The 14,499-nt window shown below is 46.5% G+C and overlaps 1 protein-coding gene across 1 annotated transcript in view; it reads right to left on the bottom strand.

Annotated features, from left to right (window-relative positions):
* The window catches only part of tbcd (tubulin folding cofactor D), a 375,176-nt gene that overhangs the window by 136,004 nt on the left and 224,673 nt on the right, over positions 1-14,499 (bottom strand). The window contains 3 exon segments of the mRNA XM_072483144.1: positions 1,862-1,980; positions 7,887-7,974; positions 8,271-8,347. Of these exon segments, the coding sequence (XP_072339245.1) occupies positions 1,862-1,980; positions 7,887-7,974; positions 8,271-8,347 (284 nt within the window).

The following is a 14,499-nucleotide window of genomic DNA, read 5'->3' as shown; positions in this document are numbered from 1 at the left end:
TTCCGGCTTTGGGTGACTCTCCGTGTGGAGTTTGCACATTATCCCCATGTCTGAGTGGATTTCCCCCAGGTGCTCCAGTTTCCTCCACAGTCCAAAGATGTGCAGGTTAGGTGGATTGGCTATGCTAAAAGTGTCCAAAGATGTGTAGGTTAGGTGGGGTTACGGGGATAGGGCAAGGGATTCAGCCTAGGTAAGGTACTCTTTCAGAATGTAGGTGCAGACTCGATGGGTCGAATGACCTCCTTCTGCACTGTAGGGATTCTATGATCAGTTACATTTTCTGTCCGTTTAATTAAAATACTGTGCAAAATAAAAGCTTATTTGCGTTTTAAAGTTACAAACCTGGTGACTGTTTTGTGTTTTAAAGATAGACAGAATGTGGAGGATTTCAAAGTTACGCTGAATAGGACAACGGTGCTATAATCTTTTATGGCGTTATCAATCTACAATTCAACTTATAAGTAAAAAATTGTCAGGTTTCTGGCAGAGCTGGAATGTTTCTCATCATCAATTGGGCAAGGAAAATCTCTTTCACGCTTTGGCAAGCAGATGATCAAATCATCTGCCAAGTAACAGTAATACATTCAGCTTATATTTCATTGATCAACCAATTGGGGGAAAATGCTCAACTCCTAAAAATGACTGGATCTACAAGACTAATTAAGTCTGTTTCCTAACTGATAAAAATTATACTTTTCTTGCTCTCCAAGCCCAGGAACTACAAATAGCTTGATGCTCACCTCCAGTACTGTAATTTCTCCAATAGTCTTCTTATTTGTATCACAGTGCTTGAATTTAGACAAAGTGCTGCTCCCTCACTCACTCCAGAGCCATTATTGCCATCACTCCCCTCCTCCTATGAGTACAGGGTCATTTTCAAAAGTGCCAATCATTGTTTTAAAATCGTCCCACTGCCTTATCCCACCCCAGTCATAGCCTTAGTGTTCATAACAGCTGACTTCTCCTTCCCCTCGCTTCTTCTGATCCACCATCAGCTGCTGTTACTTCAGCCATTGCATTCCTGCTCTCAAATTCTTTACCTAACTCTCTCCACCTCCTGCTGTGCATTTTTAAAAATTCAAAACTGTCCACTTTCACCATACCTATCTATCATAGTCCTATGTTTTTCATGTATGGTACGATCTGACTGGACGGTATGCCGAACAATACTTTCACTGCACCTCAGTGCACGTGACAATACATCTAAATCTAACCAATGTCATCTTCCTCATTCCCCTCCTTCTTTATAAAGCTTGGTGTTTATGTCCCCTTCCTCCTTATGGTAAAGCACACAGAGGCATCCTCTCAACCTCAGGAATACTACACAAAGTTTTTGTTGTTTATGGTTTATTTCTTTGCTTTTTGTACTCTTATTATCTTAGCTGCATGTTCTTTCCAACATCCCTGTGCAAAAGGTACATACATTTTAAAACATTTGTTCAGGGTCAAATGCAGTGGAATGTAGCACAGTCACCCCCCTGGAAAATTATTATTTTCAGTTCTAACTTTAATCTGCTTAGGAATTGAAACATGAAGTGCTTTATTCAGACGGAGAAAAGTCCTCTATGTATCTGGGCATGACGTGATAAAAAATGCATTTTGAAGTTAAGAGCAGGGGTGTATTATTTTAGGAAACTTATAAAGCAATTTTAAAAAATAATAACCATCTTTGTCTTTTCACAAAGTAATTTTACTATCCTGGCAATTTAAATCTTAAAAGGTACAATCACAGATAGGAATCACAGTGACAAGGTATGCTCAATACCAAAATTTTATATTTCACGAACCAACATGTACAATTTATGTTTTGTAAAATATTTTTATTAATTATTGGTCACTGTATAAATATTTTTAATCATACCTGGTGGAGTTTGCCATTGAACATAAATTTAGGAAGTGCACCCAATGCTAAAGAATAGCCACAACGAGTCATTTCTTCAGAACGTTGAAGCTCTGAAATGTACTTGTCCACCAGCTTATCTAAAGAAAATATAATAATAGAATAAGAAACAACATTTCAAAAAACGATCCATTTTATTTTAACAGTCACAAGTGACTTTAATAAAAATATTGTTGTATGCCACTCAAAGGCATACTCAAAGGCCTATCATAATTTTTATTATGACAATTAGGGCTTAATACGTGTAATGCCAGAATTCGGAATTTCCATTACAGCAGAGAAGGCTAATAGAAAATGAAATAAATGTTTTAAGACTTACAAAGGCTTTTATAGGTTGCAGTAAGGAAAGGCTATTTGCTCTGCTAGGGAGATAGCATCTTGGAGTTATCAATTGAAAACTGTTACAAAGAGAGTGGAGAGAGGTTAAGAGAAATTTCTTGATGTAGTAAGTTATTTTGTGTTCCAAAAAAAAGTTAAAGTCAGTAGATGGTATCTTTGACAGGAAACATGGACAAATATTTGAATCAGGAGTAGGTTCATGGCTATAGAAGAGCAGGGCACTGAGATTAGTTTTGCATTGCTCTAGCAAAGAGCCAACATAAGATTATTATTTGCTGCAAACATGTTGGGCTCCAACATTCATGGTGTTATTGGAACCGATAACAGCATCCTCATATCAGAAAAAGTGGATCTCTTGGGGGTATATTGTTGAGGTATTAGGGGAGACCCACAGTGCCTCTTTGCAGGAAGACCAGTGAAACCCACAAGCCAACCAGGCAGTGGCGAGGCCAGTAGCACACCATCCCCCTAGATCAAGATCCCAGGGTGGATGTTTTGCTTGCCAAGAATTATCAATCAATCAGAGTCTGGCAGCACCACTGGGGAGGGTGTGACTGTTGCCAGAAGGGTAAGCATCGGAGTGCCAGGACCGCAGTCACCCAGGCCACATCTAGGTAATGTGGGGGAGGGGTGCCCCAGGATTTTCAGTCACTCGATCAGGGTTCCAGTGGCCTTTGAGCAAGGGACCCCACCTCCTTGAGGTGAGAAGCAAGTTTACCTTCTGTGCATGCCACATGGTGACAGGCCCGACTGCAGCTGGTTGATACCAACAGCCCTTAAGTAGTCATTAATTGGTAATTTAAGGGATTTAATTGGCAGCGGAGCAGTTGCCCAGGGGCCTTCCCATCTAGAACTTAATTCACGTGGAGGCGGGAAGGTTCCAATACATCACGATCCTTGCGAAGTACATGCCTTTCCTACCTCCAAGCTTAACACAATATTGTCCCTTTCTATCCTCCCCTTGGCTAAGCTGCTGGCCATCTGCCCGAATATTAGCTAACATGGTTTTGTACTCAATTTTACTTCATAACATTCCTACAGTTTTCACTGGTTCACTATTGTGAGGTAAACATTAAAATACAGCTAATCAAACACACACCTCTGTCACAATCCTCACATTTAGAAGAATATCATAAATATTTTACGCTCAAGTGAAAATATGGCAGATGCGGAGGAGGATAGAAAGGGAAAAGATATTGTCTGAAAGCACAATATTCTACCCAGTGTCTGAAATCCAGTAGTCTATATAAAGCAACATTAATATAAAAAGATGAGAACATTCTACATGGAATTGCAGAAAATGGCATTCATCTGGGAGGTGGCAACATATTGAAGAATTTGAAGAAAATTAGTTTATAGATGGGAGAACATGTGAGGGACATTATCGGAGGAGTGGAAACTATTTGTCAAGTATGACTCAGTTGGGAATAATCTCACCTCTGAGACAGAGGTTGTGAGTTCAAACTCCACTCCAAAATTGAGCACAGAAATCTAGGTTCAATCTGTGCAGTGCAGAGGGAGTGTTGCACTGTCATTTTAAAATACTCAGTCTTGTTTTCAAATCTCTTTGTGGCCTTACTTCTTCCTATCCTTGTAATCTCCTCCACGCCAACAACCCTCTGAGATATCTGCACTCATATCTAATTATGGCCTCCTGAGAATGATGTGTTAGGCAGGTCGGTTCGGTGTGGACTGCACTTAATGCAGTGATGCGAGAAACAGACCTCTAACTCTGTAGAAGATCCAACACAGTTTTATTGAATGATAGAACTAACATACATCTTTAACTGTGGGTTGACACTATACTGAACTGACTGGAGACCTAGTTCTAGCTACCGCATGGTGTTTGCACTGTGCTAGCTCGTGGACTCTGACTGTCTCAGTGGCTGGGTCCCGAGAGAGCGGGAAACCTAGTGCCCTCTGGCTTTATAGTGGCGGTGTCCTGTCTGGTGATTGGCTGCACCGTGCCGTGTGCTCACCGGTCCTCCTGTGTGTCAATCACTGCCTGTCTGCACTTCATTATATACATGCGTGGATATTATGGCAGAGAACGCCTGATTTTAACTGCACCAGTTAATATTCATGCCTTGGGCTACCTGGTCCCAAGCTCTGGAATTCTCCCCCCCTCATATTTCCATCTTCCTGGTTCTCTCTCTTCATTTATGATGCTCCTTAAAAGCTATCCCCTTGGCTAAGCTGCCTGCCACCTGCCCGAATATTAGCTTACATGGTTTTGTACTCAATTTTACTTCATAACATTCCTATAGTTTTCACTGGTTCACTGTTGTGAGGTAAACATTAAAATACAGCTAACCAAACAACACACCTCTGTCGCATTCCTCACATTTAGAAGGATATCATAAATACTTTACCCTCAAGTGAAAATATGGCAGATGCAGAGGAGGATAGAAAGGGAAAATAGAAAAGGTTGTGGGTGGGGAGACTGAATACACAGCTAAAAAAAAGTTTTCAGGAAATAGGATTTAAGGTGAACGAGTATAGCGAGGATGTTCCAGAACGTTGAGCCATTTGGGTGGATGTTCGTTGTGGGATCAGGACCGTGAAGGAGTACAGGGAGAATGTTCCAGAAAGCAGAGCCATTGGGGCGGACTTTTGTTGTTGGATCAGAACCCCAAAGTTGGTTCATTTCTGGTCTCGATCCCGTGCCATTCAGTGCCTGTCGTCCAACACAATTGAACAGCTAGTCATTTAGCAGCCAGTGTCCAGGCTCACTGTCCAAGTAAGGATGTTGGGCAGTCTCCCAAGACTGGAGATGCAGTAATGGCACATTGACAGTCATATCATCAGAGGTGGGAGCTGCTGATATGGGTATGTGAGAGAGACAGTGCCTCAAGTTGATGGCCTCCAGAAGTGGGGGTTGGCACCTAACTGCCGACTAGAAAACTTGAGTTGGTGCCTGCACAGTAGCATTAATAAGATCTTTGACAAAGAGTCATCTGGACTCAAAACGTTAGCTCTTTTCCTCTCCCTACAGATGCTGTCAGGCCGGCTGAGATTTTCCAGCATTTTCTCTTTGGTTTCAGATTCCAGCATCCACAGTAATTTGCTTTTATTTTTATCAAAAAGGTCTTTATTGGCTACTTGTCACTTACAGGCGAGAAGCTGTCACCTCGCCATCCTCACACCCCTTTCCCCACCCGATTTAACACGTTTAAAATGGCCCTCAGGTAAATTGCAGCCTGTCGGCCTCTGCTCCTGCTTTCACAGCAGTTTAAAGATTTGGTCCACAGTACCGAAAAAAGCAGCCACCAATAATACAGCAAAGTGAACAGGAAACAAGACGTAACCCAGTCTAAAAGAACTAAAGTGTGCGCGGGGAATACGGAGTTGGAGGAGATCAAAAAAATGTGTGACAAGGCCATGGAGGAATTTGAAATCGGGTGCAATAATTTTGCACTCAACTCGCTAGAGTGCAAGAAATCACTGAAACGTAGAAATAATGGCGATGGCCGATGTGAAAGTGTTAATTATGAAGGTCATAAATATTTGAGATATTTACAATCCAACATGTTTAAGTTTAATCTAAATATTCCCAACTTGGAATTCCGCCTCAGAAAAGCAAAGTATACCTAATTTCACTCTAAAAACCAATTGAATGTCAAGTTTCTATGCATCGGTCATTTAGATATTTGAGTCTAACTAATTTGAAGTGTATAACCAATGCACATTTTATGTAAAGGAAAATGGCATAAATGGATGATAATTGGGACATCAAATTAAAACCAAACACAAATCTATTGAAGTGGATTGAAACTTTTGGAAAAAACCCACAAAATATAATGCAGGCAAAATATAATCTCAGCGGTTGTGGCAAGGACTAAACAACATAACGGGCTACAAAGCGAAGCCGAACAGTATCTCTGGCAGCAGCGCACCCCTCCCCGATGAACTCAATGCATTCTATGCCCGGTTCGAGCAGGTAACCAACAATCTGCTGGCGAGTGCCCCAGCAGCCCATAATTCACCCATACCCACCATCACAGCTTCCGAAGTCAGATTGGCCTTCCTGAAAGTGAACCCTCGGAAGGCGACGGGCCCAGAAGGGATTCCTGGACGTGCACTCAGAGCCTGCGCGGACCAGCTGGCAGAGGTATTCACGGACATCTTTAACCTGTCCCTACTCCACTCCGAGGTCACGACCTGCTTCAAGAAGACCACCATCATACCGGTACCAAAGAAGAAGCAGGCAACGTGCCTCAATGACTACCGACCAGTGGCCCTGGCTTCAGTCGTAATGAAATGCTTCGAGAGGTTGATCATGAAGCGCATCACCTCCATACTCCCAGAACGCCTTGATCCACTGCAATTCGCATACCGCTGCAACCGGTCCACATCAGACACCATTTCCCTGGCCCTACACTCATCCCCAGAGCATCTCGAAAACAAGGACTCCTACATTAGACTCCTATATATTGACTACAGCTCCGCCTTCAACACCATAATCCCAGCCAAGCTCATATCAAAGCTCCAAAACCTAGGACTTGGCTCCCCACTCTGCAACTGGATCCTCGATTTTCTGACCAACAGACCACAATCAGTAAGAATGAACAACAATACCTCCTCCACAATAGTCCTCAACACCGGTGCCCCGCAAGGCTGCGTACTTAGCCCCCTACTCTACTCCCTATACACACACGACTGCGTGGCAAAACCTGGTTCCAACTCCATCTACAAGTTTGCTGACGATACGACCATAGTGGGCCGGATCTCGAATAACGATGAGTCCGAATACAGGAGGGAGACAGAGAACCGAGTGGAGTGGTGTAGCGACAACAATCTCTCCCTCAATGCCAGCAAAACTAAAGAGCTGGTAATTGACTTCAGGAAGCAAAGTACTGTACACACCCCTGTCAGCATTAACGGGGCCGAGGTGGAGATGGTTAGCAGTTTCAAATTCCTAGGGGTGCACATCTCGAAAAATCTGTCCTGGTCCACCCACATCGACGCTACCACCAAGAAAGCACAACAGCGCCTATACTTCCTCAGGAAACTAAGGAAATTCGGCATGTCCACATTGACTCTTCCCAACTTTTACAGATGCACCATAGAAAGCATCCCATCAGGCTGCATCACAGCCTGGTATGGCAACTGCTCAGCCCAGGACCGCAAGAAACTTCAGAGAGTCGTGAACACCGCCCAGTCCATCACACAAACCTGCCTCCCATCCATTGACTCCATCTGCACCTCCCGCTGCCTGGGGAAAGCGGGCAGTATAATCAAAGATCCCTCCCACCCGGCTTACTCACTCTTCCAACTTCTTCCATCGGGCAGGAGATACAGAAGTCTGAAAACACGCACGAACAGACTCAAAAACAGCTTCTTCCCCACTGTCACCAGACTCCTAAATGACCCTCTTATGGACTGATTTCATTAACACTACACCCTGTATGCTTCATCCGATGTCAGTGCTTATGTAGTTACATTGTATATGTTGTGTTGCCCTATTATGTATTTTCTTTTATTCCCTTTTCTTCTCATGTACTTCATGATCTGTTGAGCTGCTCGCAGAAAAATGCTTTTCACTGTACCTCGGTACACGTGACAATAAACAAATCCAATCTAATCCAATCCAATGCATGAAATCCACGACTGGATTGAAGGGGACCAAAACAAATAAATTCCTTACTCTGTACTTCAGGATCTGCTGTTCCCTGGGCAGTTTGATAATACTCGTTGCACAAAGCAGTCAGTGCTGAGATGACAGCTTCCTGAAACTAAAAACACGTGGGTTACCATTATTTCCCAGCAATTATATTTGAGCAATTTGATTTTTACAAACAAAGTAACAAACATAGTGATTCTGAGATGGCAGAACGAGGAGAGGTAGTGGGGGAAAAATAAAATATAACCAGTTACATGTACATAAAGTCAGCACAAAACATAATTGTGCTTCATAAACTGGAACTGGATATTTTAAGACTTAATTTTCCACCACTCAAATTTGCAATGTGTCACTCAGTTGCATATTCAACTTCTACATTATGGCATATAGCAAAATAAGATGCAATACCTTGATTTTCTGTTTTGCGGTGCTTGTAAAGTGGTGTATGCTTTTCAGACTGTCATCAATAAGCCACTGCCACTCACCTAATAGAAATAAAAACATTTTTCAACAAGCAACCATCTTGAGGGAGGCAAAATGCGACTTAAAGAGTACGATGATAATCAAGATTTTCTGTCCCTTAAAAGTTTCAGCACCTATCAATATTTTACAGGTTGGAACTTCATTAATGCAGCAAGTACATACAGCGTAAGACAAGTTCAAATTGTATACATTGTTTCCTTTCGTTAAAGGACAAACCATTTTATTCTGAGGGGTGAATAATCATCTAAGCTGAAGAAACTCTCAGCACTTGGGTAGGGTGAACAGTTATTTACTGAAAAAAATCATTAAAGAAGGACTTCCGGTGATGGGGATGTGCTGAGTAGTTGCACATCAGGTGGCTCTCCCCCAGAACACAGAAAAATAGACACTTTGGGCTGAAATTAGCCTGAAAATTCGGACTCATTCAGCTCCTCAACTAAAAAGGCAAAGATAAAGTGTAGTGTGCAAGCAAACAGTAGCTCGAGAGGCCGCAGGAAAGCCAGTAACAGTGAAAAGGGCAAGAGCAGCAAGCGAGCGAGCCGGCGGACCTACAAGGCGAAGGGTCCCCTTCGCCTCGTAGGTCCTCGAAGGCTGACTTGGACGACAGGCTCCCCCAACACCCTCCCCTCACCACCCATCCCCGACTGAGGGGAAGGAAGGGCAAGGCAGAGCTGACCTACCATTCCTGGTACAGGATGAGGGTGGTAGCAATTTTGATAAGCAAGAGGAAGGTGTTCACGGCGACAAAGACTTTTCAGACCAAGGGAGACAGTACGTCATGGTCAATGGTGTCCCAGACGGAGCACCGGTAGTCCTGATAAACTTGCTTGTGCCCAACTGGAGCGACATGGAGATTGTAAAAAAAAGACCAAAAGAGAAAATGCTGGAATATCTCAGCAGGTCTGGCAGCATCTGACTGGAGAGAAAAGAGCTAACGTTTCCAGTCCAGATGACCCTTTGTCAAAAAAGACCATGCCGGAAATCCCGACATAGATACACAGCGACTGAAGGAAGTGGGAATGTTCATGGAGCAGGTGGGGGCAGTGTACCCATGGCAGTTTCTGCACCCAGGTGAGAAGGAGTTCTTGTTCTTCTCACCAGTACATAAGGTTGACACCCGCGTCGACTTCTTTGAAGTGGGGAAGTCGGTGCTTCCAGAAATAGTCAGGGCAGAATACTCAGTGATCGTAATCTCCGACCACGCTCTACTTTACATGGGTGAGGTTGGAGACAGGCCGTGCCCAACACTCCACATGGTGGTTGGATACGACCCTCTTGGCCAACAAGGTCTTCTGCCACAAAACATCACTGGACTTAGGTGATTACGTTACTAAAAATCAGAATGGGGAAATCTCACCTTATGTTCCGGAAGGCACGAAAGGCAGTGATTAGGGGATATTATAGCCTAAAAGGCACATAGAGATAGGGAACAGAGGGCGCTGGAGGTCGACAGGAGATACTCCGAGGTCCCAACCGTAGGGCTTCTGGCGGAGGAAAAAGCTACAAATAGACTTTAACCTGCTATCCACCAGGATGGCTCCGCCACACACGGGGGATCTATTATGAGCACGGAGAGAAGGCTAGCCGCATGCTGGCTCATCAGCTGAGAAAACAGGCAGCCACAAGGGAAATAACACAGGCGAAGGACAGTAGAGGCGGACTGGTAGCCGAACCAAAAGAGGTCAATGAATCGTTTGAGGCCTTCTACCCGGGACTATACACCTCCAAGCCCCCCAACGGAAACTCAGGGATGAAACAGTTCCTTCACGGACTGGATATGCCAGTCATGGGGGACGATAGACAGGGGGAGCTGGAAGCACCAATAGAACTAGGAGAGGTCATGGAGAGCATCAACACCATGAAGGTGGGGTGCAGGGACCGGACTGACTTCCACAAAAAATTTGCATCGTCTCTCGACCCGCACCTGCAGGAGATGTTCGCAGACTTGCTAGCGAGGGGCACCCTGCCTCCAACGCTAATACAAGCCACCATATCACTGACACCTAAAAAAGACGAAGATACAACAGAATGCAGATCTTACCGACCCATTTCGCTGCTCAATGTGGAAGAGAAAATACTTGTAAAAGTCCTGGCCAAGAGACTGGAGTGCTACGTACCAGAGGTGGTCGCAGAGGACCAGACAGGCTTGAAGGGTAGACAGCTAACTGCGATGACTGCTAAATGTAATATTGACCCCACCTGGGGAGAGAACATCAGAGGTGAACATCTCCCTGGATGCAGAGAAGGCCTTCGACAGAGTCGAGGGGAAGTACCTCATTGAAGTACTGGAGTGGTTTGGACTAGAGACAGGGTTCACCTCATGGATGAAAATCATGTACCACGCTCCAAGGCGAATGTTCGGACCAACAACACCAGCTCTGAATACTCGCACAGAGGCATCAGGCAGGAATGCCACTGTTCCCGCTCTGTTCGCCCTGGCAATTGAGCCACTGGCGATCGTCCTGCGAGACACTAGAGACTGGAAGGGAATCCGAAGAGGAGACAGAGAGTATAAAGTCTCACTCTATATGGATGATCTCCTCCTCGAAATCTCAAACCCGCAAAGCGGAATGAACAAAATCACGAAGCTTCTGGGAGAGTTCGGAGCCTTCTCGGGCTACAAACTCAACCTGGGCAAAAGTGAAGTTTCCAAGTGAACCCAAGAGGGGGAGGGGCAGAACTGGAGGGATTATCATTTAAAATAGCCCAAAACAAATTCCTCTACCTGGGGATCCAGATAGTCCACGAGTGGACACAAATCTTCAAATCAAATCTGATCAGTCTGGCAGAGGAAGTTAAAAAGGACCTACAGTGACTTCCGGGTGCGGCGATGACCAGCTAAGTCGCACGTTTCGGCAGCTCCCTGTGAAACGGACTTTTGGGCTCTTGATAGGAGCCCCAACGGCAATTTTGACGGCTAAAAACACTGTGCGGTAAACCAGAAGGGAATCCACCCTGGATACGGATGGAAAAAGGAGGAGAGAGTGGCCAGATTGCAGTGGATCCTTTAGAACAGCGGCAAGGAAGGCAAGCAAAAACCAAGATGGCGTCGGAAGGTGGCAGTTTAACATGGGGTCCTGAACAACAAGAGTTCTTGAAATGCTGTGTGGAAGAGATCAAAAAGGAAATGAAGAAAGAGCTGTTGGCCTCGATACTACAGGCGATCGAAGGGCCAAAGGAGGAACAAAAGACCCAGGAGCGGGAGCTTCGGGTCGTGAAGGCAAAGGCAGCCGAGAATGAGGACGATATACAGGGCCTGGTGGTGAAGACGGAGACGCAGGAGGCACATCAGAAACGATGTGTGGAAAGGTTGGAGGCACTGGAAAACAACGCAAGGAGGAACAACCTGAGGATTCTTGGTCTTCCTGAAGGTGTGGAGGGAGCGGACGTCGGGGCATATGTGAGCACGATGCTGCACTCGTTAATGGGAGCGGAGGCCCCGACGGGTCCGTTGGAGGTGGAGGGAGCATACCGAGTGATGGCGCGAGGACCGAGAGCAGGAGAAATTCCCAGAGCCATAGTGGTGAGATTCCTCCGTTTTAAGGATAGAGAAATGGTCCTTAGATGGGCGAAGAAAACTCGGAGCAGTAAATGGGAGAACGCGGTGATCCAAGTTTATCAAGACTGGAGTGCGGAGGTGGCGAGAAGGAGGGCGAGATTTAATCGGGCCAAGGCGGTGCTTCATAAAAATAAGATAAAATTTGGAATGCTGCAACCGGCAAGACTGTGGGTCACATATCGAGGGAGGCACCACTACTTTGAGACGGCGGATGAAGCGTGGACTTTTATTGTGGAAGAAAAACTGGAATGAGCGGGTTATTAAAAAGAACGTTCGAACAAAGTGGTGGGGCGAATGTGGGGGGCAAAGAGGGGTTTTATGTACTAATCCTGCGATGTGGTAACTTTTCTCTCTCCCACAGGTGGTGATGGGGGGAGGAGGGGAGGTGGAGGAGATGGGGCGTTGGCCATTGGGGGCGGGGCCAAGGGAGAAGCACGGGCTTGGTTCCCGCGCTATGATAATCATGGCGGGAATAGAGAAGCAGGAAGGAGGGGGCGTCGCACGGTGCGAGCCGAGGTCACGGGGGGAAGCCGAGGTCAGCCAGAGTTTGCTGACTTCTGGGAGCAACATGGGGGGAGTAATTACGCTAGCGGGGGATCTAGCGGGGGGGGTGGGAGGGGGGAATTACTGGGTTGCTGCTGCTGGGGAGAGGGGGGAGCTGGTATGGGAGAGGATGGGCGGGGGGGCACCGCCTGGGGGAGATACAGCTGCGTGGGAACCGGGTGAGGAGCTGGAAAAAGGTGATGGCTAATCGACAAAGGGGGGGGGGGTAGGAAGCCCCCCAACTCGGCTGATCACGTGGAACGTGAGAGGGCTGAACGGGCAGATAAAGAGGGCACGGGTACTCGCACACCTGAAGAAACTTAAGGCAGATGTGGTTATGTTACAGGAAACGCACCTGAAACTGATAGACCAGGTTAGGCTACGCAAAGGATGGGTGGGGCAGGTGTTCCATTCGGGGCTAGATGCGAAAAACAGGGGGGTGGCTAAATTAGTGGGGAAGCGGGTAATGTTCGAGGCAAAGACTATAGTGGCGGATAACGGGGGCAGATACGTGATGGTGAGTGGCAAACTACAGGGGGAGACGGTGGTTTTGGTAAACGTACATGCCCCGAACTGGGATGATGCCAATTTTATGAGGCGGATGCTAGGACGCATTCCGGACCTAGAGATGGGAAAGCTGATAATGGGGGGAGATTTTAATACGGTGTTGGAACCAGGGCTGGATAGGTCGAAGTCCAGGACTGGAAGGAGGCCGGCAGCAGCCAAGGTACTTAAAGATTTTATGGAGCAGATGGGAGGTGTAGACCCGTGGAGATTTAGCAGACCTAGGAGTAAGGAGTTCTCGTTTTTCTCCTATGTCCATAAAGTCTACTCGCGAATAGACTTTTTTGTGCTGGGTAGGGCATTGATCCCGAAGGTGAGGGGAACGGAGTATACGGCTATAGCCATTTCGGATCACGCTCCACACTGGGTGGACTTGGAGATAGGGGAGGAAACAGGAGGGCGCCCACCCTGGAGAATGGACATGGGACTAATGGCAGATGAGGGGGTGTGCCTAAGGGTGAGGGGGTGCATTGAAAAGTACTTGGAACTCAATGATAATGGGGAGGTCCAGGTGGGAGTGGTCTGGGAGGCGTTGAAGGCGGTGGTTAGAGGGGAGCTGATATCAATAAGGGCACATAAAGGGAAGCAGGAGAGTAAGGAACGGGAGCGGTTGCTGCAAGAACTTTTGAGGGTGGACAGACAATATGCGGAAGCACCGGAGGAGGGACTGTACAGGGAAAGGCAAAGGCTACATGTAGAATTTGACTTGCTGACTACAGGCACGGCAGAGGCACAATGGAGGAAGGCACAGGGTGTACAGTACGAATATGGGGAGAAGGCGAGCAGGTTGCTGGCACACCAATTGAGGAAAAGGGGAGCAGCGAGGGAAATAGGGGGAGTGAGGGATGAGGAAGGAGAGATGGAGCGGGGAGCGGAGAGAGTGAATGGAGTGTTCAAGACATTTTATAAAAAATTATATGAAGCTCAACCCCCGGATGGGAGGGAGAGAATGACGGGCTTCTTGGATCGGCTGGAATTTCCCAAGGTGGAAGAGCAGGAAAGAGTGGGACTGGGAGCACAGATCGAGGTAGAAGAAGTGGTGAAAGGAATTAGGAGCATGCAGGCGGGAAAGGCCCCGGGACCGGATGGATTCCCAGTCGAATTCTACAGAAAATATGTGGACTTGCTCGCCCCGGTACTGACGAGGACCTTTAATGAGGCAAAGGAAAGGGGACAACTGCCCCCGACTATGTCTGAAGCAACAATATCACTTCTCTTAAAGAAGGAAAAGGACCCGCTACAATGCGGGTCCTATAGACCTATTTCCCTCCTAAATGTGGATGCCAAGGTCCTGGCCAAGGTAATGGCAATGAGAATAGAGGAATGTGTCCCGGGGGTGGTCCACGAGGACCAAACTGGGTTTGTGAAGGGGAGACAGCTGAACACGAATATACGGAGGTTGTTAGGGGTAATGATGATGGCCCCACCAGAGGGAGAAACGGAGATAGTAGTGGCGATGGATGCCGAGAAAGCATTTGATAGAGTGGA

Source organism: Scyliorhinus torazame, chromosome 18 (genome assembly GCF_047496885.1).
Source record: "Scyliorhinus torazame isolate Kashiwa2021f chromosome 18, sScyTor2.1, whole genome shotgun sequence".
Lineage (NCBI taxonomy): Eukaryota > Metazoa > Chordata > Chondrichthyes > Carcharhiniformes > Scyliorhinidae > Scyliorhinus > Scyliorhinus torazame.
Note: the sequence above shows the minus strand (reverse complement) of the source record. Positions and strands in the feature narration are given on the sequence as shown.